The following is a 27,069-nucleotide window of genomic DNA, read 5'->3' as shown; positions in this document are numbered from 1 at the left end:
AATCATATGTCAAACAAATTAATATTTAATATTTAAATGTTGTCTTATTTAACAATTTAATTATTAGAAAAATAATTAAAGAAATTATTTATTCTGGTGTTATATTTTTGTTTTATAAAGTCACCTTTCTTAAAATAGTAATTGATCAAAATGACACATTTTCCTCAAGATCCATTGAAATCAAATCAGTATGAAATGGGAGAAAAGAGAGAAGTTATAAGATACCATAAAGAAAGAAACGTTAAAGGAATCTCTCCATATTTATGAAAGAAAAAAATTAAATCTTTATTATCTAAATTAAAATATAAATGTTCAGTCGTTCAAAATCATCAAACTGTTAAAATTATTCATCGATTGCTTTGATAACGTTTTGGCGCTATGTTGCAACCGAATATTCGCGTGTTGTTATCTATTTCTGTGCAAAGAAAAAAATAATTACTAGTTTGTTCAAAATCTTAAATCTCCCAAAGTTATTCGTCAACGGTCTTGAAATTTTGACATAACGTTACACTAAAAAACCCGCATGTGTTCTTAATGCACGTCAAAATACAAAATAATATTTTAGATTTTTATTAGTTGAAAAGAAGTACTTACTTTAAATACTTAAATTAAAAATGGGTTGATTTTACCTCAAAGTAACTACCGGTTAATGAAATGATAAGAATATATATGTAGATCTCGAAACGAGTCGTGTTTACATTAATAAATTCAAAATCATTACAATTGTTTTATTTTCAAATTAAATTATTGATATTTTCGCAACCACATCTTATTTTGTAAGCAATATCAAATAAATGTATGTCATTTTTATGACATCTCATAAATATTGTGAATATACATTACATACATGTAAAAACCAAAAAAAAACATAAAACATCCTGGAGATACTTTAAATCAAGGCATGTTTCGCGTAAACAAGTTTTTAGGATCATGTTTGACCTCTCTTTATTTTTTATTTTAGTTATAACAACCACATAATCATTATTCATTCTTTCGGGTATTATTGCGCATCATTTTCGTTGAAAATAATCAGACTAATATAACCTGACAAAAAATGTTGAGATAAACTGCATATACATAATGACTAAGGTTGAAGATAACGGACCTCTCTAAGAACATTTCCCACACTCCCTTATGATATCATTCTTACTGAACTTACTGTTCCGGCTATGGGCACGTTTTTCAAGCATATTTCATATATTCATCCAATATACAATTAAAACTTTCATACCAACATGCTTATTTTAATATATTTAGGAATTTTTAAAGCAATCAAGTAAACAGTATACCTATTTTTCTGTACAGAATATATTTAATTCTACTGACCCATATTTCAAATATTAAAATATTCAACCTAGTGAATCTTTCAATTACTCTTAAGTGATAGTCGATGTCGGGAGGGACCTAACATGATACGCATAAAAGAAGTGAAACATAAGGCAAAAATGCATTGTAATTGACATTAAATTAAAATGAACAAGATGAAATGTTAATAAATGAGTAAACTAAATTTTATTGGCCGATAACGAATTATAAAGCTTTACAAAAACCATCAGATGGATTAAATACCATTAATATTATTGATTTAAAAACTTATAAGTTTTTTTGATGAATTGAAAAAAAATCACGATAACAACAACACTAGTTATTTTTTTTAAATAATTGACTGACGTTAAATTAAGAAAAATAAAAAGTAGTTTATTCAGGAAACTAAAATTTTTATTTGTGTAATTTTTAAAACAGTCGTTACAAACTTAAAATATTTGTATCAATAAAAATAATAAAATATTTATTTCTCCAGGAATCACGAATGATTAAATTAATAATTTTCCCTTGCACAAAACTAATATTGATAAATTTGGACCCGTCATAAACGTACTAAGGCAAAGATCGAATAAAAATTTATTGACTCATTCTCTTACTGGTTAATATATTTCCATCGATAACCCAATGAAATCATTATCAAGTTTTTTTAATTACTAATCCATACTAGCAAATGATTCAACACTACTTCGAAGCTTATGATATCACGGACGTACGTACATCATATAACATAATATAATGCAATAGATAATATTTTATTTTTTACAAAACGGTATTACTTATTATCCTTGAATTTGATTTCTTAGACAAGAAGGTTTTTTTTTATTTTACTTCAATTAGTATTCTGAAAAACAAAACTTATATCACATAAAAACGCTACTTACTCCATTTTTTACATAGTATGTTTTATCCGTCAGTAGTAATTGAAGACATTAATGGTTATTACCTTACTTTATTTATTTGATTTGTTATTGTATATTAATTTGGCAATTACTCAAGTAATTGGCAAACAGAAAAACGTTGGTTTTTCAATATTTTTTGGGCAAGCAATTATTTTTGAGTTGTATTTAAAAATTGGGTATATATATATATATATATATATATATATATATATATATATATATATATATATATATATATATATATATATATATATATATATATATATATATATATATATGTATATATATATAAATATATATATATATATAAATATATATATATATATATATATATATATATATATATATATATATATATATATATATATATATATATATATATATATATATATATATATATATATATATATATATATATATATATATATATATATATATATATATATATATATATATATATATATATATATATATATATATATATATATATATATATATATATATATATATATATATATATATATATATATATATATATATATTTATATATATATATATATATATAAATATATATATATATATATAATCTGACGTGAATTTATAAATTGATTTTTTTTTAAGTGTAAATTTTTTATGTAATCTTTTAAATGCGTTCGGTTGATGGAAAATATACTGTACTTTATACATTTGTTATCTACAATTTGTAAGAATTTGAACATCGAAATTTGACCAGTCAGAAATATTAGTCATTCAATATTTAACTCTTGTGATATTATGCCTACTCTTTAAAAAATATATAAGTAAAAAAAACACATCAGGAATCTAATATAATTTAAATTAAAGTTAAGTTTTAATCATATCGGTTCTAAGAAATCAATTTTTGATAAACTAGATCCTGTTCATTTCCGATGAAATTCGTCACTTTTTACCTGTCCAAAACTCTCTTATTTTTTGTTATTGAGACTATCAATTTGGACTAAAAGCTGTTATTTTTTTTACAAAATTTTGTCTTTAAAAAAGTATCGGATCCGTATTAGTCATATTGGAATTATATCTTATGTACATGAATATATTACGCAAAAGTTTTTTAATAATTTTAAAAAAAAATCACATTTTCGTTTCTTCAAAATCTGAAATCTCCCTAAGGTATTTTCAGATTGCTTAGACATTTTGACATAACATTTCATTTAAGTATGCGCGTGTTTTCAAATATATTTTTTACTTATGAGGTGTAAAATAATGTTTACTTAATCGGATATTTTACCGCAATGGCGCCGCCATGTTAAATTCAACTTAACAGCCACACACGCAATACTAAACATTGCTTATGGCGGACACCATGCTTCTTGACAGGTTTTGTCAGTTAACAATTTTAATGTTTTGGATTGCATTGCTGTTTTATAGATTTTAATTTTTTTCTTTAGTTTCTTACACACACAACATATAGTAAAGTTACGTTTTAAATTTCAGGCCTCCCACAAACCGACTATATTAGTAGTATGTATTGAGAGAAAAGATAAATAAGCCCCATTAATTTATTGAATATTTATGTGAAATTATAAGATATTAAAAAATACTTATTCACTGTAAAATAAGATTTTTTAAAAACTTTTTAGTTCAATGGATACTATATGAAAGAAAGACTGAGGAAAACATGGCATAATAAAACATTTCAAACACCTAAAAATGGTCAAGACAGGAGTCGGAATACATACATGTACCCAAAACGTTGTTTTTAGTTACAAGATTTTAACTTCATTAATTGCATATTACAGACTTATAGAAAATTATTGTATGTATTTATATATACAATAAGAAACTTATTGTATATACATATATGGCTGACTAAGTTTTGCACCCATCACTTAGTCAAGTTGGAATAAAGAGTTATTATTATTATTATTATTATTATATATATATATATATATATATATATATATATATATATATATATATATATATATATATATATATATATATATATATATATATATATATATATATATATATATATATATATATATATATATATATATATATATGTATATGTATATATATATATATATATATATATATATATATATATATATATATATATAAATATATATATATATATATATATATATATATATAATATATATATATATATATATATATATATATATATATATATATATATATATATATATATATATATTTGAAGGACTTATTACTTTATTACTATAGATTTCTACAAGCTCTGTGAAAACCGTAAATCTCTAGCCGAGTCACAGGCAATATATCACGCGCCATCACACCCATCAACATTTTTATAATGGCCAGATCTCGAAACAATCCCATTGTATGGAAGGTATCACATTTTCTATTGCAATTCAATTATATGCACACTAGGGCAGATAAGTGCATGCACATACAATCTTCTGTGGCCTCGGGTGATTATAAACTTGTATCATTGACGTTCAATGCATACTACATCATATTGGTTTTCATCTGCGTTATTGTTTTGCACCGTACAAGGTATTGAAACTTGCGTTTCCTCGTAAATTATTGTGTTAAACCCATGGCTGTTTCCAGTTAGCTGAGGTAAGGGGAATATGTAATGGGAAATTAATATATTCTAAGACTGCCCATTGCATATCTTACAGCTGGAAATGAATACTACTGAATCAAACGATTTCAAAGCCATTCGAGTCATAATTAATTATTGCGTTTAAAGTATACTTGTAAACCACAATCACATCTAAGTAAAACTTCACAATATTTTAAGTGTATAATAAAACCCTTATCCGCACCCCAATGGTGCATAGGGCACTGTGTCTTATAAACGCAGTGTTATTATAATCGTTTTACACATGAAGGAAAGGTGATCAGCCCTCCGCTTCAGGTACCAGTCCATGGTAATATTGAATAAATATTACCATGAAAAAATTACTTATATATATTTTTTTTTTTTTAAGTGTATATTCAGTTTTTTTAATTCTCGGTTTGTCTCCATTTCAAAGTTATATTTACATTTTCGTCGATTGATTCGGCTGTCACTTTGTGGTAATATATATCCATTTTAAAATTTATTTTTACTTGGTAAATACCACTTTTATTTCAAATCTATAAACACACGTGTTTCGACGCATTCCGCATTGTTATTAAACACAATAATATGATATTTGAAAATGATTTGAAATGTGACAGAATTAAAAAGAAGAAATAAAAAAGGAATGTAATGCTGAACTAGGGATAATTGAAATGATAAAGAAACGTATTTTAAGGTGGTATGGACATGTGGAGCCAATGGATAACGAGAAAATGTCTGAGAAAGTATGTATGGCGATTGTGAATGGGAGAATAGAACGAAGATGGCCAAAAAACTCTTGACAACTAGATCAATCAGAAACTAAAATCTGGTGGTGTCAAATGTCGGCGTGTATGACTAGATGTATGGACGTGAAGGAAGCTATTAGTATATGTTAGGTCAGAAGAGTGTGTCTTTCATCTTCTCTGCCTACCCCTGCAGAGAAATGACTTCATGGTAGTAGTAGTAGTCGTAGCAAAAATTTATAAAAATATGTACTACCATACTTTTTTACTGACATGAACGTGTTAAATTTGAATAAATAACGTAATCGGGGCTTGTTTTCCATTTGCGCAATTGTAATTTCATAATAATAAATTCATATTGCACATATGTACCTTAAGGTACATATACGCATCAACCTTTTGATCCCGGAAACCAATTTGAATTAATGATCGCCATTTTATTTTATTTTAAAAATGAGAATAAGCAGTTGTTGTACCGCGAGTATTTTAAGGCGCTATCATCAAGCTGTCGGTTGAAATTTATTGCTCTCATAGCAGTATCATTGCCATTTGCCTATATCATTGCGATAAACTTCCGATTGGAAAAACTAATTAAGCAAAGGTTGTTATAAGATATTCGGAATTTTAATAACGTCTTCATATTCATTCAATTCTTAGAATTATTTTGAAGCTACGTTGTGGAGTGACGCACGTACTAAAATGCCAGAAGCAACATATCATTGTATTTAACTACAATATAAGTCAATTTAGAGCTTCTTAATTCATTAAAAAAACTAATTGTGGCTCAGTCTGGTTAAATAGAAATGAAAAATATAAACCACACATTTCGAAATAATTTGTTAATATAATATTTACAATACTTGTGAAGCTATGAAAACAATGAAATCTATGAAACAACAATGCAATTGAAAATATTTATGATTCTAAGTGACAGCAGCTGTCAAAAAGCATGATGCCCGCCATGAGCAATGTTTTTTTTTGTGTTCCTGTTATGTTCAATAGAGATCAATGCCATTACGGTAAAAAAACTGTTTTTCTACAAAGCTTATTTGTAACTGTCTTAGGCGAACATATAAAAACACGCGCATTATCAAAATCAACATTGTGTCAGAATTTCAAAGCAGTCGGTGAATTATTTTAAGATATTTATGGTAAGAAACGGATTTTTTAATTATATTTTTTACACTCTCCTTATCACTTTGTGTAATACCACTTTTACGGTATTACATTTTATTATATTACAAGAAGTGAACTATGAATAATGAAGAGAGTGTTATATTAGCATACCACAATGTTAACAATGCTTTTTATATACAAAGTAAATTTCATTTTTAAAATTATTTTAATGTTGTAACTATCTATATATGGAAATTACTTTTGGACTTTTACTTCTACCGATTAAAGCATTTTTAAACCGGTTCTCTATCCATAATGAATGGAAAAAAATATCGAAAATAAAAGTAAAAACATACTTTATTTACCTAACAAAAGTTAAGATAATGTTATCTTCACTAAATAGTTAAAACATTAGCAAACGATAAATAATCGATGCCTTGGTCTCAGTTTCAACCGCAAGTGAGCCTTATCTTTTAGCTAAAGTTATACATATTTCCGACTGCAAATAAGAACACAAACTTTTTAAAATTACCTACTTACAAGTGTTTATGATCGAAAAACTTCTGCTATGCTATCTTTATGGTGAAGCTTAACTAAGCGATTGTGTGAATTGTTTGAAGAAACCTAAATGTTACTAAAGTACCTACACACAAAATAATAATAAGATTTGTGTTTAAAAATAAGTAGTAGCTAATAATCAGATGGAGAAGATAGCGAAGATGATTCTGGAATGCCCATGTCCATGTCAATGGAATGCAAGAAAACAGACTAGCTCGAATTACTCTTTAAGAGAACCCAGACGGGAGAAAACAATCTGAAAGACCTCCGAAGCAATGACGTGACAGTAAGGAGTCTGTATCACAAGAAACGGATAACGGAACAAATAAATCTGAAGATCTATAAGACGGATTGAAAAAGGGAAAAAAACAAGGTAAAAGATGTAGCTCAAAGAATCGCGGAACTTAAATGGAACTGGGCAGAACATGTAACACGTATGTCCTAAGATAGAGGGAGGAAAAAGGTGCTTGACTGGATGCCTAGAACAGGACTAAAAAGCGTGGGTAGGCCCCAAACAAGATGGTCCGATGACATTAGCAAAATGGTGGGCCTACACTAGAAGAGAGTCGCGTCAAACATGTGACATATTTGTCTGAAGATAGATGGACAAAAAAGTGCTTGACTAGAGGCCTAGACCAGAATTATGGATAGGCCGCAGACAAGATGGTCCGATGACATTAGGAAAATGGTGGACCTACACTAGAAGAGAGTCGCGTCAAACATGTGACACATTTGTCTGAAGATAGATGGACAAAAAAGTGCTTGACTTGAGGCCTAGACCAGAATTGTGGATAGGCCGCAGACAAGATGGTCCGATGACATTTGAAATGTGGTGAGCCTGTATTGGAAGAGAGTTGTATCCAACAGAGAACTGTGGAAATCCAAGAGGGAGGATTTTGTTGAATAATGGACTCAAGAAGAAGGCTGAAGTAAGTAAATATAAGAAGAAAGAAGTAAGTTAATTAATAAACAAATAAATTGTACTTATAGTCCATTATTTGTTTTAACATCGGTTAAGAAAAATTCCTCAGTATCCAATTCAAACCCCGCCCAATCCTTTCAACCTGCGAGTATATAAACCCGTCGGATTGTAACTTATATCCCTAGTACATGTTAGACCTCGACTCTTAATGCATGTTTGTGCTGCAACCCCTAGTGCATGTTGGTCTTCGGATCGACCAAAATCGTAAGTATTAAACAGTTTTAAGTGTGTAAATAGTGCTATGGTAGTGACCGGTAGTATTGTTTGCATGCTGTGGTAGTGACTGTCCTAACGAAGAGACGGGCACGTCTCGAAACCGGTAGACATAGAAATCTCGGTGAGTGGTTATATATAATATAACTAACATTTTTGTAAAAAAAATATAACAGCGAGAAGTATTTAAAAATGTACACGGATATAATTCTTACCTTCTGGTCTCCAAAGCGCATCTGTCTTCTCGCATTTCTGGCAACATTGATTCTGCATAGGAACATTCGTGTATCCCTAGGGGTGGTAGTTGATGCAGGGGGTGACCCGGGAGGCGGGGGAGGGTGTGTCGGACGACAGAGTTCCGCTTGCACACCCTGGTGGTCCTGTTTATCGATAATGTCGTAAACGCTGTCACCGTGAATCAACAAGTCTTCCTGGGAAGAAAAAATAAATATTTAGCGTAAATAATTTCTTATTTCAACAGTGGTGAATTAACGCAAAATAAAGATTTGGCTGAAGAAGGATGAAACCAAAATAAATAGAAGTTAGAACGAATTAACTTATACAAAGTAGAATATCGATATTTGGTAATAAAATTTAGAAATTGTGAAGGAATATAATAAATTAAATTAAATAAGTTTTTGGAATGCCCAGAAAATGACTTAATATTTACTCGCTACAGGGTAGAAGGCATTGTTATCGCATTTTGAAGAAAAGGTATTGTTTTATTATTTTTTTTAATATCCTACTAAATATTTTTCAAATGGAAAAAAACCTTCAGGTTTTGCCTAAAAAGATCCTTTGCACATCAAAAAGTTCAATAAATGGCTTGATATTTATTTTTAATACATTGCATTATATTTTTAAACTTTAAAAACGTTCTCCTGAAAAATCAAGTTTTTTCATTTATGACGTTCTTAAAAGGAGTGAAAGTTTTTAAAGGAGTTCTTAAAAGAAACTAAAATTTATAAGAAATTATTTTAAAAACTGCCAATGATGATTTTGATATTTCCACCGAATAAATGTTGAGACAATGACTAAAAATGCATATTTGGCAAGGTTGAATGGGAGAATATGATAAAGAAGTGTAAGAAAGATTTAGAACGACAAAATCAATCACATCCTCAATTCGATTTATAACAATTTATATATTTTTTTAACTAAACATTTATTAAATATATTAATGCAGTATCACTTGGGACAGTGACACCTATGATACGTTAAACTCTACGGATCAAGGAAGAAATGATAGAAAATGTACAAGAAGTAAATGACATTTTTATTCAAGATCTCTTTCTATGTATTGTTTTTCCCAGAGCTTATAATTCTGAACCATACGAAGTTACTTTTTTTTCTTCTTTTGCCTCATCTCTCATTTTCTTGAATTCGGGTTATTCTTCATAAGGAAAAATCTCATAATATGTAATGTTTTTGTCTTTTAATATTTTTGTTAAATAAAGTAAATAACTTATAACTTGTTAGTGCTTAAGTATGGCTAATTTAACTTTAGTATTTAAATTTTGATATTACAATTCACAATATAGTACTCTAATAATGTTTTATACTAAGATATTCATTATGACTTTACTTTTTTATCTTTCGACATTCCATTTTTCTCTTTACCTGATCGAATTTCCTTGCTAAATGCTATTTAAATGTCCCAATCTTTATTATTAGGCGATATCATTAGACATCTTAGATTTCAACTTTAATTTAAAATATTTTAATAAAATACTAAATCCAATATTACCCACCATTGAATGACCTAAGTATTCGGCTGCATTGTCTGATATGTAGAGAAGTTTTCCATTTTGGGTCATCATCATCAGAAATCCATTCAGAGCCTGAGAAAAAAATTTAAAATATTTTATAATGTCTAAGGAATATTTATTTATAGTAAAATAATAAACTAGTATTTAAAAAAAATATAAAAACATTCATCATTAAAACATGTAAATTACTTTATTACGAAAAAAAATGGGAATAAAACATTTAAATAGTCTCCATATTGATATAAAAAATATATAAAATAAATAATTTTGTCAGACATACAACTACTGAAAAAATGCCTATTTTATATAAAAAATTAAAACAGAAAAGGCAAAATTTATGTATTTTAATTTATTATATCCTCAATTAAATCAAATAAATTAATATTCATTGTAAGTAACTTTCCAAGCATAAAATCTTAGTCTATTTAAAAGTCAATAAGAAATTTTAGATATCCAGTGAATACAATGATTTTGGTAAAAAAAGAGCAGTAAAATAATACATTTTATTTCTTAACCCAATTATAAGATATAATTGAAATCCATTTATCAGATTTAAAAAAAGTTATTTTATATTTTTAAATAAGATAAATATCAAATAAATATCAAATAATATCAATTAAAATCCATTTATCAAATTTAAAAAAAGTTATTTTATATTTTTAAATAAGATAAATATCAACATGACGTTTGTGTCTAAAAATGTCCGTAAACTTACTTTGGAAAATCCAATATTCGGAGTAGGCGCGTGGTGATGATAATGGTGGGAAAAGTCGTGACACTTCAATACTAAAGGACAAAACAACAAAAACAAAATAAAAATACAACAAAGGCAAAACAGAAGATAAAACAAAGCGAAAAAATATAATAATTGAAATGTTTTATGTACCAAATGACACTTCTATCGCCACTGGAGTTTTTAACACGGAGAAATAAGAATGTCGTGATTACCAAGTAAAATAAAGCGTGCACCAAAGACAATAGAAAACATATCATTGTATATTTTACGTGCCATAAATTGTTATTATCTGTCACTAAACACTATCTTAATGGCTTTGAATATTAATATGTTTCAGGCATATATTATCCTGCAAATTGAATATATATTAAATAGAACGAAAAAGGTTTTATAAGCAGTAATTTAAGATCCACTGATAGTACTTGAAAGTGGTCAAGTTAGAAGAATAATCGGCGGATATGTATGAGGAAAACATGTGTGTAGAAGAGGCAAAGAATATTTGCAAAGACAGAATGGTGTGGTGATCTATTCTCTGTAACTACTCCTTCGGTAAAGCGGCGTCGTGGTTTTTGAATTTAAGATTGGAATAAATAAATTAAAGATAAATAAATTTTGTTCATTTTCCAAACAGAACTGTTTTTTAATAATATTTTATACTATAACAGTCTCATGCAGTTACTTTCATACTACTACGAAATTTTTGGGCAAGCACTTAACTGATACGCTAAACTATGATATTATATGGAATTGTAACATAGAATCAGCAAAATAAGGATGAAAGCAGAGTCAACCCCGTTGAAACGATAATCGATGTATGATGGAGTTTAAAATAGAGATTTTAATCGGGGACTATAAATAAGGGTTATTTAAGGTGGTTTAGACATGTAGAGTAAATGGATGATGAGAGATGACTAAGAGATTATTTGGTAACTATGAATTGGAGAACAGAACGATTACTGCAAATATTAAGAAAAGCTTTCTTTGTAATTTGCCTTCTTCAAAATACGTATTTTTAAATTTTTTAAAAATGCACTAAGTAAAGTTTGAGTCATGAAAAAATATTTCATTCATTATCCTGATACCGACCATAATGCATAAAATGAAGCATGGAGTTGGCAAAATAAGGATAAAAATAGATAAATGCAGGCAAAACGATATAAGATAGATGTTCAAAAGGTGAAATAAGAAAATAATGCAAGGACGAAATAAGCATTTTCGATAAAATTAAGAAAAGTGTGTCGAAATGGTTAAGACGTGTGAAACGAATGAGTGCGGAAAGAAAAAATAATAAAAAAATATTTATATATAATACGAATAAAGTTGGGAGAAGGAGCCTGGGAGAATCGTTAAAATCGTTTTATTTTATAAAGTTTATAAAATGACACAAAGTATCTGCGAAAAACATTCAAGAAAACATAAAATAAAATTCGTGACAATTGTTATGGCATTTTCAAACTGCCATAACAAGGCGAAACAACCATCACAAATTTAAAAAAATATGAGTTTCAAATAATAAAATACAGTTTAATAGACCCTAACAATCAATGTTTGATTTAAATTTCCTTAAATAAAATATATGTAAAATATAAATTAAAGTTCTACAAATTGAACGCCAAATCTAAAAATATATATTTTTCATTGACAAGATAAGACCTTCTAGATAGTAAGGTTATTTTTTAACCGGTGGATTTTTGATATTCTTTTGATTAAAAAGCTTTTAAGTTACCTTGCTGGAAGTAGTTAGCTTTCCTCACGTACACGCAAATGAGCGCCATAAGCTGTAGCTGCGACAGGCGTTGTCGCGTCGAGGGAGGAAGGGGTAGCAGGTCACGCAGATTGGCTATTTCGGCGTTGATGAGGTCTCTCCTCATCTTGCTGGCGCCCTTGGTCGACTTGGTCGGCTCGAAACTGCTGACAAGGTAAATCAACATATAACTATATTATTTATTGATTCGGCATTAACTATGTGGAATGATATGATTATTTTATTAAAATTAAACACTTGAATATACCACTTTTATGAGTTTTATTTATATTGTATATAACTGCTGACAAGGTAAATCAACATATAACTATATTATTTATTGATTCGGCATTAACTTTGTGGAATGATTTGATTATTTTATTAAAATTAAACACTTGAATATACCACTTTTATCAGTTTTATTTATATATAACTGCTGACAAGGTAAATCAACATATAACTTTATTATTTATTGATTCGGCATTAACTTTGTGGAATGATTTGATTATTTTATTAAAATTAAACACTTGAATATACCACTTTTATCAGTTTTATTTATATATAACTGCTGACAAGGTAAATCAACATATAACTATATTATTTATTGATTCGGCATTAACTTTGTGGAATGATTTGATTATTTTATTAAAATTAAACACTTGAATATACCACTTTTATCAGTTTTATTTATATATAACTGCTGACAAGGTAAATCAACATATAACTTTATTATTTATTGATTCGGCATTAACTTTGTGGAATGATATAATTATTTTATTAAAATTAAACACTTGAATATACCACTTTAATGAGTTTTATTTATATATACCGTAAAGTGGGTATACTTTGCACCATGGGTGATACTTTGCACCACCTTCTGTAAAGAAATTGTAGAGCTGGTCATCTCTGATACATGTCATTTTTCATTCTACTTTCTATTGTTTCTGATAGATGGCACTTCAATCTACTTTTTAGTTTACGGAAGTAACAGTCGGTCGCTATTGCTTCAATGCGTTTTTCCTGTCCGAACGTAAAGAAAGTTTTCTGTCTGAAAATTGTGTCCGAAAAAATCCAGTGGAATCAGTATACTGAAACTAGTTACAACAAGTGAGTGGTCTCTAAATCGTAGGTAGATAGGCCCTGCTTTTCTCAAATGCTGTATTTTTTAGTTACGTTGTCAAGTTTATGTAAAAATAATATTTTTTTAAGAACTGACTTGTATTGACCACATTTGGGGTAACATTGCACCAAGTGCAAAGTATCCACAAAAGGCCATAGTTAATTAATTTGATGAAAAGTCTTAAAACGGCTAATACAACTTGACATGTTTGCTAAATATCTATTGGTTTTGTGTACTTACTTAATTCCTGATGGTATATTTTTTTCAAAAATGCCAAGAACACACAAACAGCGGCCTTATGCTAGACGATACTGCAATTTTACACCGAAGAGAGTGGAGCAGTGTTTGGAGGCCATTCGAAATGGTACAATCAGTCAAAGAAAGGCTGAATAAATTTTCAAAATCCCCAGAAGGACGATTAACTATAAGCTCAAAGGTCAGCACACAAAACCTGTGGGAAAACCTCCGATATGTGAACAAGGGCGAAGAGCAATCCTTCGTAAACTGCATAGTAGACATGAGTGAGTACGGTTTCCCAATGAGTGTTTTTAACATTCGCTACATTCTAATAGCCTATTTGGATAGATTTGGCAGAAGAGTACAAATATTAAAGAACAACGTACCAGGCTCTGAATGGATAAGATCATTTTTGCAAAGACATAAAACCTTGACTGTTGCTAAAATTAGTCAGTTGCTTAATCGGTTGCCATTAAAAGCGTATGACGATGACGTGCGCCAGAGTTTTCAACAGTTTTTGGAAGAAAACAGATTCAACCCAAAGAATTCAGTCGTAAAACGCAGGAAAACGATACCGATAGAACTAGGTAAGAGCATTGCTCACAATCCAAATGTCGAAATGAACGTTGACGAGCCACAAATGCTACCTGAACCAACTACATCAATGATCCCACCTTCCGCATCGAAACTTCCAGCATATCTAGCATTAACTGATTATAGTTCACACGGAAGCTTTGAGGAAGAGGGAGAAGAACAAAAACGATGACTGAAACCAGTTATCGTATTTGTTCTTCCGTTTCATTAGGACCAGTAAAAAAGAAGGTGGGAAAATATGTCGTATTTCATTATGAAGGAGAAAAATTTCCGGGACAGATTTTGGAAATAAAGAAAGACAAAGCTGTTAAATCCATGCAGGAGAGTCTCAAATCGTGGAAGTGGCCGATGAAGGATGACTTTCTTCAATATTCTTGGAAGGATGTAGCGGGTTCCATAAAAGAACCGAAAATGCAATCCAAAAGAGGTTTCTTTACCGTCCCGGAACTTGACCATATTTAGACCTAATTTAATTTAAATTCCTATTATCTATATAGTACGATATGTTTTAATATCCACCTTTTATTTTATATAATTTTAAACCTTCAGTATTGAAAAAAAAAACATTTTTGTTAGATTCTTCAATATTTAAAAAAAAAAAATTCTATCAAGTGTCTTATTTTTCCATAATTATACAATATTATAATCTGCATTTAGTGAACTGTGAGCCAAAACCCTTCATAAGGTGCAACAAAACTTGTAGGATAGCCTTTACTTTGCATAAATTTTGATTCTAGTACGAAAAGTGTAGAGAAAATATCATGGTGCAAAGTTGTACTTTACCCCGGGATACTTTGCACCAAAATATAAATATAAAAAAAAAAACAGGCAAAATAGATAAAAATTTAAAAACGTATCAGACATGTTACAGGTATATGTGTTATTACATTGCAATAGTTGAAACCTCAGAAAAAGTAAAAAACCTGATCTGAATAGACAATTTTTTGAAAAAATGCAGTATTTTGGTGCAATGTATACCCACTTTACGGTACGACTAGTTTCGAAAACGACAGATGTTTTCATCTTCTGGTACAAATTAAAACACAAATAAAATAAAACTCATTAAAGTGGTATATTCAAGTGTTTAATTTAAATAAAATAACATATAACTAATCATTAGATATATCCTTCAATTACAGCTTTAAGGACGAATTATTAACACCAACATTAATTCTATAACAAAAATAAAAACTAATATAATTTATTTTACATTTATTTTATTTGACCAGTTACTGGGTTTTGCCTTTATTTTTTTTCCAAATAAATGTGGAAAAATTATGTAGTTCTTATTGTGTAGTTTTTAAAAAATGGAGTTCATATTATTTTTTGACATCTCATCAAAGATGAAGAAGAATATGGAAGTCTGGGCGTTTACGGGGCTGACTTCCATATTCTTCTTCATCTTTGATGAGATGTCAAAAAATAATATGAAAAATAACTCCTTTAATTAGAGATAAACCAGATTTGTGAACAAGTATTTGGACACACTCAAAATGTTGTAAAATGGAATTCCATCAAGAAATATCAGTAAAATAACTCCCAACATTAATTCCACTAATACAAATTCGTAAAATTATGCTAGATAGAATACAAATAACGCAAAATAGAAAACATGGTGTATAGGGCACTAGATAGTATATTAGCAGTTTCATCTTGATTGTTAAATACATGAAGGAAAGCTGATCAGTCCTGCTTTGGTTATACTAAATTAATATTTGAATGAAAAATACACATTGTTAAATATACATTGTATACACATTGTATTATTTTTTTAATCTTTAAAAACGTTTTCCTGAAAAAGTGATTTTTTCATTTATTTATAAGGTACTTAAAAGGAGTGAGCGATATCTGAACCATCTTAACACACCTTTTCTAATTGTATCTATAGTGTTTATCTCATTTCCTTATATCACCATTCAATATTTTTAATAAAATTAATATTCCAAGTTTGATCAATTTTGATGAATACAATATATTTATTCAATCGAATTTACCATTCGACGCCAATCAAAATTGAGACATTATCTCTAAATAAATGTCCATAATATTTTACAATTGTCTCCGAGACTTGAAAATAAAAAAGACATCCGAATCCTCATCGGAATATTGAATCGAATCCGTCGACAAGCGAACGAGTGGTTGATGTTTCGCGAAACCGATCACGTCGCAACTGTCTGTAAATTGTCGCAAAACTAAAGCGTCGGAATGGTCATTAGTCATCCTCCGCCAGAATTTCGGATCGGCAGGATTATTGACATTCCGGATGCGCAGCTCGACCGCGGCGCGTTGAATATTTCGGACATTTCGGCCGATTGTCATTTGTCGCACGGGATGGGAAAATCTCTCGGGAGTCTTCTTGATTCATGCCTTTTGGGAGGTAATTAAATTTTACAGCGTGTAGGCATTCAAATTTATGGTAAGTTTGAGATGAGTTTATACGCCTTTTTTATTAGTTGCACCAAAATAATTTACAACAATAAAAAACGCACACACACACACACACACACACACACACACACACACACACACACTCACTCACACACTCACACACACACACACACACACACACACACACACACTCAAACACACTCACACTCACTCACACACACTCAATAGTGGTTACCGATTTCGACTTGCCGGAGCCGTACCAGAGGACCCATGTTCGATTCCCAGGGGTGTAAAAATAAAAAAGGTGTTTTTTTTCACTCTGATATTTATTTCATATCATCATAGACTGGTACCCTTGAAGTAGTATTTAACGAAAATGGGGCTATAAAAATTATTTAAAATAATAATCATTATTATTACTTAAATTGAAGTCGCCTTGCTTTCATAAAATTAATGATGATCTCAACATTATATCAATTTTATGCATTATCCTTTGCACGATTAGGTGCTGATGAGTGAAAAAATAAATAAACAATATATTTTAAATACCACGAATAATTGACGGGAATATATGAGGTGATGCATGAATGTGGAGGAGGCGAAAATTGTTTACAAAGAGAGATCGGTTTGAGGTTATATTCTATCGGCCTACCTCTGCGGGGAAGCGACGTTGTGAATAGTACGTTATACCACAGCTAAAAATATTTAAGCAGAGGATTGAACACCTTCCCTTCATGCAATAAACGATCAACAATATCGACACGTTGCAGTACCCTATGCACTATTGGGTGCGAATAAAAGGAGAAAAAAAATCAAAATACGTAACAATTATCTCGAAGTACTAGATATAATACTTTGGACTAGAAAAAACGCTATATCATTATACAATATATAGGTAGGTACATTAAGATTTTTCTTGAGGCTCAGTTTTTAACGAAGCCAATGAGTGGAAATTAAATACACATGGGTTATTCAAAGGTTACAGCCGTTTTTTCCAATTTCAGAAATCAAACAAATATTATCTTTAAAATGAATAAAAAGTATTTTTTTTGTTTCAAATTTTATTTATAGTATTTTATAGTAGTTATATACCATTAAATTTCTGAATAAACTACTTCAAATACGTTAAATTATTCTACCTAACAGTGAATAATTCAACGATTTTTCTATTACAATACTTTTATTTTATTTCTGAAAATCAGTCTTAAAATTAAATTCGAATAATAATAATTATAATAATAAAATCCTTACTGCACCCCAATGGTGCATAGGGCACTGCTTCATATAAACGCAGTGTTATCTTGATCGTTTACACATGAAGGAAAGGTGATCAGCCCTCCACTTCAGGTACCAGTTCAGTGTAATATTGAATAAATATTAGAGTGAAAAAATCACTTATATTTATTAAACCCCCCTGGGAATCGAACCCGGGACCTCCAGAACGGTAGCCGACCATACTGACCATTACACTACGGAGGCGGACAACTCGAATAGTAATTCGAATAGTAAAATTAAATTAGATATAACAGTAAATTTACATTTATATACAATTTTATCAAAAATTTTCAAATGGAAATTAATACGGAAAAGAAGGAATCACATATTACCATTCCACAATATGAGATTTTAAATGATAACTAAGTCATGTACATAAATTTACTTTTTTGTCTTGCACTGTTGGTATTATTGTATTAATGAGATGAGGCCTCTGATATTCAAATTACTGTCACAACTCTATTTAAGTATAATTGATACCCACTCAGCGTGGCACCTACCACGGAGATTACAATCTTCAGGATGTACGTTACTGCGTTTTGTTTTTCGGTGATGAATAAATTGATTCCCAGGATATTAACATATAAGCAGATCAACACATTACTCTTGCCAAACGCTTTCCAGGAACCTATTCTCATGCAAAAGGTGTAGATTATTTTATCTTATCTTGTAATGAGTACGAGAACGGAATATTTAAAAGACTTCATACTTCGCAGTTAAAACCGAAAATTAAAATAAAATTGTCATTACGTTGATGCTGTCGAATTCTTTATTATTTTTGTTAACAACTAGCTGTACTCGATCTTGCGTTGCTGTGTCAAAATTTCTAAGCATTCAGTGAATGACTGTAGGACATTTTTTGAACAAATGACTACTACTACTACTACTACCACTACCATCACGCCGTTTCCCCGCAGAGGTATGCAGAGAGGATGGAACGCCACACTCTTCAGTCCTGACATACACCCCTAGCTAGCCTCCTTCACATCCATACATCTAGTCATACATGCCCTCCGATTACGCAGACTTTTGACACTGCCGGATTTTAGGTTCTGATTGATCTGATCGTGCCAAGTCTTTTTCGGTCATCCTCGTTCTGTTTTCCCTCTCACATTGACAAATGACCATTTTTACTAATAAATTATGGATTTGTAAAAAATGCTTTTAGTGTGTTTTATTTAATTATTTAAATGAACAAAATATTGACAAATAAAAAGTAAGCATTCAAATGTTGGCAAAAAAAAACTTTTTTGTCCAAATTAAAAGCTTTGGACTTAATAATTTTAATCTCCAAAACTACTAGCCAATGTATACTTCTGCTAAAACTTATAAGATATCTAGAGAAATAAAAGTTATTTTTTGGTAATTTTATTCATATTTTTATTGATCTTAAAAAGGTATTAAAATCCAGTTTTCCGTGAGAAAATGTTTTATTGAAAAATAAAAGCTATATACCTTGGAATAGTTTATTCAAGTATGAACAATAATTGTAATCGAAAAATGATATAATTCATATAAATACTAGTTAATACTGCAGCATATTTAAATAAGCTAATTATATATTTATAATAATATCTAATACTGCTATTAAAAGTACCCCTAATCTAACTTTGTAATCTCCGCTTGTTCAACCATTTATCGGTACTGCTTATATTTTCTTATAAAACAATACCTTTACTAAGTATCATAACCGTTCTTAGAAATACTTGGATTATTTAAACACATTTATATCATACAATGATTGAATATCAAAACCATAAATTATGAGTTGAACGTTTCCTGAATATTGATCAGAGCTTTAAAGTTAAAAGGATACGCTTAAAATAAAGTAATAAAATGAGTGTTCACATTTATCACTTACTTTCGTGGTTAACCTCAATTAAATTGGTTTAAACAAACATAATAATACACGGTTATCCCGTTTCTCAATTAAATGCAAAGAAAAATCATACATCCATATAAATCAATACTTAAATAGATTTATATTATCCACTGACACTTCGTGATGGCATTGCATTTTTAATATATTATTAGATTAAAACCAATATTTTTAGCTTTTCCACTTTATTTTTATTTGACCAGCGACCAGGTTTCGTCGTTACCGACATCATTAGACTGGTCGATATGGTTGATATGATCAATACTTAAATTTTCGTATGATCAAAAACTTTTTAAAAATCTCCTAAAGTTATGCACCGAATGCTGTAAAAAGTTTACACCACGTTGCGTTACCATACATCTGCGATAGGTAAAAAAAATATACTTGAAAAAAAAAAGATTTTTAACGTAAGTGGCAGCGCCATCTGTTGAATACAACTGCAACATTGCTTAAAGTGGACGGCATTCTTCTAAATAGCTGCTGTCAATTACAATTTTCACAGATTCACGGGCATTGTGAAATGAAAAAATATTAGAATTTTATTATTTTTTTGAATATTTTTTCTTTTCCAATAAACCAAATTGAGTCACAGCAATACGTGGCCGGGTACAGCAAGTTGATAAATTGTATTTTTTCACTCATTTTGAATTATTTAAATGAACATATTTTTATTTTGCAGGATTATTTCCAATTTAATAAATGTCTTGCTCAAGGCGAAAATTGAAATTTAGATTTTATTGTAGCTTATTCAATATCTTATTCATTATAATAAAGTAAAAAAAGTATACCTTATATATTAGAAATCCAAATCCATATGTCTTACTGTTAATTTTATCATCTTAATAATACAAAAAATTTGCACAAAAAGGGTAAATAAATAGATTGAGATTATTTATCTAAGTATTGAGAAATAGTTTACTTTTATTTCATTCAATATATATCTCGGTTTAAAAATGTAAAATTTACTAGACAAGAGATGTAATCTGTTTGACTTAGGTTTACCATAATATATAACGCAGATGGATAGCGTACTTGCTATAAATTTCAATATTACAACTTAAGAATACGAAAAACATAGAATTTTTTTAAAAATATTGTCATTTTATTTTGTTAAAGTTTCATAAATATTTATTAATTTCATTAATTGTCATGGCTGTCACTTTGTGGTAAAATCCATTCATTTTTAATTTAAGTTTTACTTGGTAAATACCACACTTTCTTAAAATCTAGTGTGTGAAACACGTGTCAGAATAGATTTTAAGAAGTGGTGGTTACCAAGAAAACATTAATTAACAATTAATATTTATTTTTCTAACGATAAAACAGTTAATTAATTCTGAATGATAAATTTGCAAATTCAAAAAAGGATAATTCAATGACTGTGTTATTTTTAAAATTATTTAGGATAACGATTTCAGAACGTGCATTAATACTTCGCTAGTTCGTTTATTCTAGAAGCCTTGAAACGTAAAAATATTTCAGCGTATAATTTGCTAGACAAGTTGAATATAAAACGCCACTATCGGTCACCCCAACCAAACAGGTGTTGTGTTGACGGGTTAATTTATGATACAAAAGCCTTAATACATACTTAGTAACACGTGTTAATGTACATTTGTATGCTAACACCCAAATGCGTTAAGGTAGCTTGTGTTTGCATACAATACAACAGAAGAACGCAGTTCTAGGAAAATGATTTAAGGAAGGACTTTGGTACGATTATAAAAAGGACTTTTCAAATAATGGCTCGAACATGTCTCAAATTATCAAATCATTATATCACTTTTATGTAGAATATCTGTCATTTAATTCATTAAAATTTTAATTTAATTTTCTAAGTACCAATATCGAATAATAAAAATTAATATAAGTCATTTTTTTATGGAGAAATATAAAAATGGGAGATTATTTTAACAAACTTTGATTATTAATAAAATTTAATTAAGAATATTTTGATTACAATATTCATCGTCATACATATGTTCACAATCATACTCGTAAAATAGTTAATTTAAATAATTTATAAAGCCTATGAAAAGGAAAAAAGGAGATTATAGTAATTATTTAAGAAACAAAAGCGTTTATTATTGTTTTCTAATTTCTTAAGATAAGATAGAATAATACTATATCTTTAAATCTTTTTTGATTGTATAAACGATTTTGAAAATATGTAAGCCGTTTGAAAATGATGTGGAATGCATTAAAACACGTGTCAAAATATATTTTAAGAAATAGTGGAATTAAGCAAGTAAAATTTGAGTTAAAAATGGAAAGATATCACCACAAAGTGACTGCCGAATCAATAAATGAAATCAATATTATTTCTGGCACTGTTATTTAACCATTAATCTTTGAGTGACGTGAATCCACTAAATTTTCTACTGAACCATAATCTGAACGAAAAGGCAATACTTAGTATACAATGAAGTATTTTAAAATATTTTATCTAATATTTATCTAGATTTCTTGGTAAATAATAATGTTGTATTTTTCGAACGAAGAGCTTTTTAACGTAATTACATTTAAAGAGTTGAGTAGTGTAAAAACACAAAAAGTGGAATTATCTCATAAAATTAAAACTAAGACAGGTTTTTAAAGGCATTATTACGAGTATGGTGGTTCTTGGTTGAGACCCATTTATTATTAAATTCCTTTACGCAGAGGTCATAACTCATAATGTTCTCGTATAAAGGTAATGAACAACTTCGTACACCATATCGCAAGAGCGTTTTTTCTTTTAAAATATGAATTAGAAGGTTTTTTTTGTGATCACTTAAAGATTCGGATTCACAAACCTGCCTTTACTATCTTAATTAATTGCATAGGTTTATTTAAAATAAACCATCTTTCAATATATCAGATAGTAATTCAGCACTCTTAAATGAACGATTATATTACACAGTGTATGCACTTTACATAAAGCTGAGCTTTCGTCAAAATTGGAAAAAAACGTTAAACAAGATTTTTTTTAAATATTTTAATATATATTTACTGCAAAATCAAACTATTTTACGGCCAGAGTAGGCGTAGTATAGTAGAGAGGATAGAATTAAAAAAAAATAGTCATTCTCTCGTCATACACTTGATCTACATTTCCAAATTACATAAAAAAACTTTTCGTAATCTTTTTAAATTTTCAGTAAATAAGCATTACATCATTTTCCAGTTCCTTTTTTTCATTCTGATTTTCTACGTATCTAAATTATAACAGTATAAGATTGGAAAACTTTTACACGAAAACCATATAATGCATTAAAATTAGACGAAGACCTTATGTTTTTTTAGATAAAGACTCTCGACCAGGTGCTTGAACTGTAAACCCATAAGCGATCCATTTAAAATTAACTAATTTAAAATCACTACACCCTGTCTAGTTCAGCGACTTAGGAACAAGCCACAATATGGTTTGATTATCAAACCACAAATGTGTTTTATAAACTGCCCCGCCTACAAAATTTCAGGGTTCTATGAGAAGGATCATGTTATGGTTACACCTCTGCTATCTTCTCTCATCTTTAACGAATATCATCATTCTTTTAATCTGACCACAAGAATATTTTTAATTTAAACTTTATTTAGTAAACACCACTTTTTATTATAATCTATTGTGACACGTGATTTGATGCATTCTGAAAAGTTATCGGCAGTCAGTTTTTATGCCTCTATGTTTTATAATTTCCAAGGGAGCCTCCCTTATATTCCGAAATTGTCATTGTCGTACAGTGGATAGTGGGTTTATTATTAATAATATTTTTATGATTTCTATTATTGCAAAAGGATGGGGTTTACGACTATTTGCATTGATACTTTTTAGGTTTTTTACGTTATTGTTGCTAAATATAGATATGACAACAAAATGACTGACAAATCAAGTAATAAAATACCAAAAAATATTACTTCGTATACGATACATATTTAAATTTAAATAGCGGTTTTTACTAAGTAATACTTACATTTCAAATGGATAGATATTGAGTACTTTCATTAATGAATTCGGCAGTTATATCTTTATATTATTGTTTCACAATGTTATTTGGTAAATATGATGCGGAATGCAAATTACGTGTCTTATTAGATTTTAAGGAAAAGTGGTTTTAGCGACAAACATATCATTAAAAGATATTGAGTACTATATTTGAGAATTTAGAAAATATATGATAAGCAATTCTAAAACATAGAGGCATAAAAACTGACTGCCGATAACGGTATAGTGGTAGACATATAAAGATATGGTTTGTAGGTTCGTATCCTGGACGGATCAAACAACATATAGTTTTATTCAACCCCCTCTCCCGCTAACGCTTAGCACTGCATCGAATATAAGTAATATTATCTTGATCGTTTAATACATGAAGGAAAGGCGCATCAGCTTGCTCTTCAAGTAACAGTTCAGGGTAATATTAAATAAGTATTAGAATAAAACACCACTTATTCTTATATTGAATCCCCTGGAAAACGAATACGGAACCTCCAGCACGATAGCCAAAAGCAATGACCATCATACTATAGACGTGAATAGTATTCAACAGTAATGTTTTAAGGTGAAGATGACATTTATTGAATACATTTATGTATTACACTATTTAGTTCATATCTAAAATCAATTTTCACAGGTGCCGTGGCGTAGCCGGGTAAATGCTCAACTTCGAAACTGGCAATCGTAAAATTAATCAAAAAAAAAAAATATTTTAAATTGGTCTGGGTCCTTGTAATATATTTGTCACATCCACATCCCTACTTACGCTTTCCTGACTATTCTACCAAGTCTATAAAATACATTAAACCATTGTAATACGTAAAAATTGGGTATAATTGTTCAGTAAAAGGACCTAGGTATATTTATTTATTTGTGATAATTTTTCTTAAATAACTATCTATATAAATCAAAACTTAATTTGTATAAACATTAAAAAAAAGGTTTTAAAAATATACCATTTTGAGAAATTGACAATTCCGGGTTTGTGTCTTATCTATGCGTTGATGTCTTTCGATTGATAGGTTATTTTTTCAGTTATTTTCATTTTAAGGAGATATGTAATTAATTATACAAATATGAAAAATTATGATTATTCAACAATTATATGATGTGATTTATTAATAATCTAGTTTTGTTGTTATTTGGGCATGAGGATTTTATCATTTCATAAAAGCGATTAAAAAACTGTTTATATGACAGACATTTGGACTAGGGTTTAATTACATATATGTTTATATAACCTTTATTTTTAAGTATATACACGTTACTTTAAAAAGATAATTTTTATTTTTATAGTGTATCATTGAAACTGACATTAAAATATGTATTAAAAAATAGGCGAATTTACATATCGATTAAAAACAAAATAAACAAAAGTAAGCTTAAATAATTTATGTTTAATCATCGAAAAAAACTACTTGTAGCCAATTTATTAATTTCAAACTGTTTGAGTACCTATTGTGATTTATTATTTGATTAGAATTTCAAGTAAATGCGTTTTGTAATATTTTATTATCATATATTGACTTCAAAAGCTAGTAAACAGTAAAAGTAAATACAGAAATACGGTGATTTTTTTTAAACTTGATTTGTTTGATTATTTAGATTAAAATTTATATTTACATTCATCTAGGTAGGTAACATGCTTAGACATTATTAAATTCTTACCGTGTAAACATTGTAGAAACAATGATAATTTCAAGTTTTTTCTTCACAAAAAAGTATTTTTTTCACAAAACAATTCAACACACTGATCACGTAATTTAAAATTCACATTTTTCCATATAGCGCAAATTTAAGACTTCACTTCTCACAAATGACTTAATAATGTCAGATAATAAAATAAAATAAAAAACACTGAAATCTTAACGTCCTGATAAGGTTTTTATTTGCCCAGATTCACAAACGTCAAATTTGCCTAAGAACCATTCTGAACAATTACTGAAACATTTTTTTTACTGTTCAAACGAAACGGATATTTTTCCCTTTAAAAATCGCACCGAAAAAGTCCGGCTTCATTATAAGCTACCGATTTTTAAATTAGCCGGTAAAGCACGTACGTTAAAAATGTGTCCAACGCAGCGAAATAAAAAATAAATTTAAATTAATGAAAATCAATTCATGCTTTCATTATTTCACACATGGATTATATATTTTTTTATTGTAAATTAAAATCTTAACCCGGTTGAACCACGTGCCGATTCAAGAATGATCTCGAGTGTGTTCAAACGCGCCACCGCGTGCGATATGAACGATTTTTATGGCCAAGAACGATTCATTCCCGCCAGCCGAGCGGTGTATACTGAGAGATTTTTAGTTTAAGGTGATATCCTTAGGTAGGTAACGTGAGGCGTTTGGATTGTCGTGGTTCAAGTCGAACAGAGTCGATGTTACTATCGCGGTCGGGTTCTACTGACGTCTTTTGATTTTATGCTACAATAAACCTAATATGATTCAATTTATAATATTTATTTATTGGATAATTTATACAGCGCCGTTTTCTGAAAATAACTTAAGGACGCTCTACAATTTTTAGTTATTTTAACAATTTAAATGACGTGCATAAGTATTTATTCTTCATATCAAAATATTTTAAAAAAAGATATACATATAAAATAATATAAAACATAAATTATATTTATTTTAATTTTATTTTGAAAATAGCTATGTAATTCCTTTAAGAATATTAATATAAATATGTTTGTGCAATATCAATAAAGAATACACTTATAATATTGTATATATATTTTATAAAGACAGGTTTTGTAACTTTTCATTTTTATTTTAATCTATTTAATATTTTAATTATTTTTGCTCTACATAACTAACGATTAATAAGGCATTATAATATTTTTTCCACCAAAATCAAAAAAAGGTTTCTCGAATCTTTCTTGAATCTGGTTTAATTTTTTTTTAAATCCTAATCTTACACAAATATATTT

The 27,069-nt window shown here is 28.8% G+C and overlaps 1 protein-coding gene across 3 annotated transcripts in view; it reads right to left on the bottom strand.

The window, feature by feature from the left end:
* LOC148311934 (uncharacterized) overlaps window positions 1-26,406 on the bottom strand; it is a 39,124-nt gene extending 12,718 nt beyond the window's left edge. Inside the window, exons 1-6 of one of the 3 annotated variants that reach the window (XM_088278297.1) lie at window positions 26,309-26,396; window positions 25,796-26,152; window positions 12,641-12,825; window positions 10,894-10,964; window positions 10,161-10,250; window positions 8,625-8,840 (exon numbers count right to left, since the gene is read on the bottom strand). In XM_088278297.1, coding sequence (XP_088134423.1) covers window positions 8,625-8,840; window positions 10,161-10,250; window positions 10,894-10,964; window positions 12,641-12,825; window positions 25,796-25,806 — 573 coding nt within the window. In that variant the 5' untranslated portion in view covers window positions 25,807-26,152; window positions 26,309-26,396. Of the gene's footprint in view, window positions 1-8,624; window positions 8,841-10,160; window positions 10,251-10,893; window positions 10,965-12,640; window positions 12,826-25,795 lie in introns of all 3 variants that reach the window. The other 2 variants (XM_088278296.1, XM_088278298.1) reach the window with 2 other exon arrangements.
* Window positions 26,407-27,069: the final 663 nt, after the last annotated feature.

The sequence above is a fragment of the Brachycentrus maculatus genome, unplaced genomic scaffold (assembly GCF_059751285.1).
Source record: "Brachycentrus maculatus isolate JH-2025_06_01 unplaced genomic scaffold, ASM5975128v1 h1tg000055l, whole genome shotgun sequence".
In the NCBI taxonomy this organism is placed as follows: Eukaryota; Metazoa; Arthropoda; class Insecta; order Trichoptera; family Brachycentridae; genus Brachycentrus; species Brachycentrus maculatus.
Note: the sequence above shows the minus strand (reverse complement) of the source record. Positions and strands in the feature narration are given on the sequence as shown.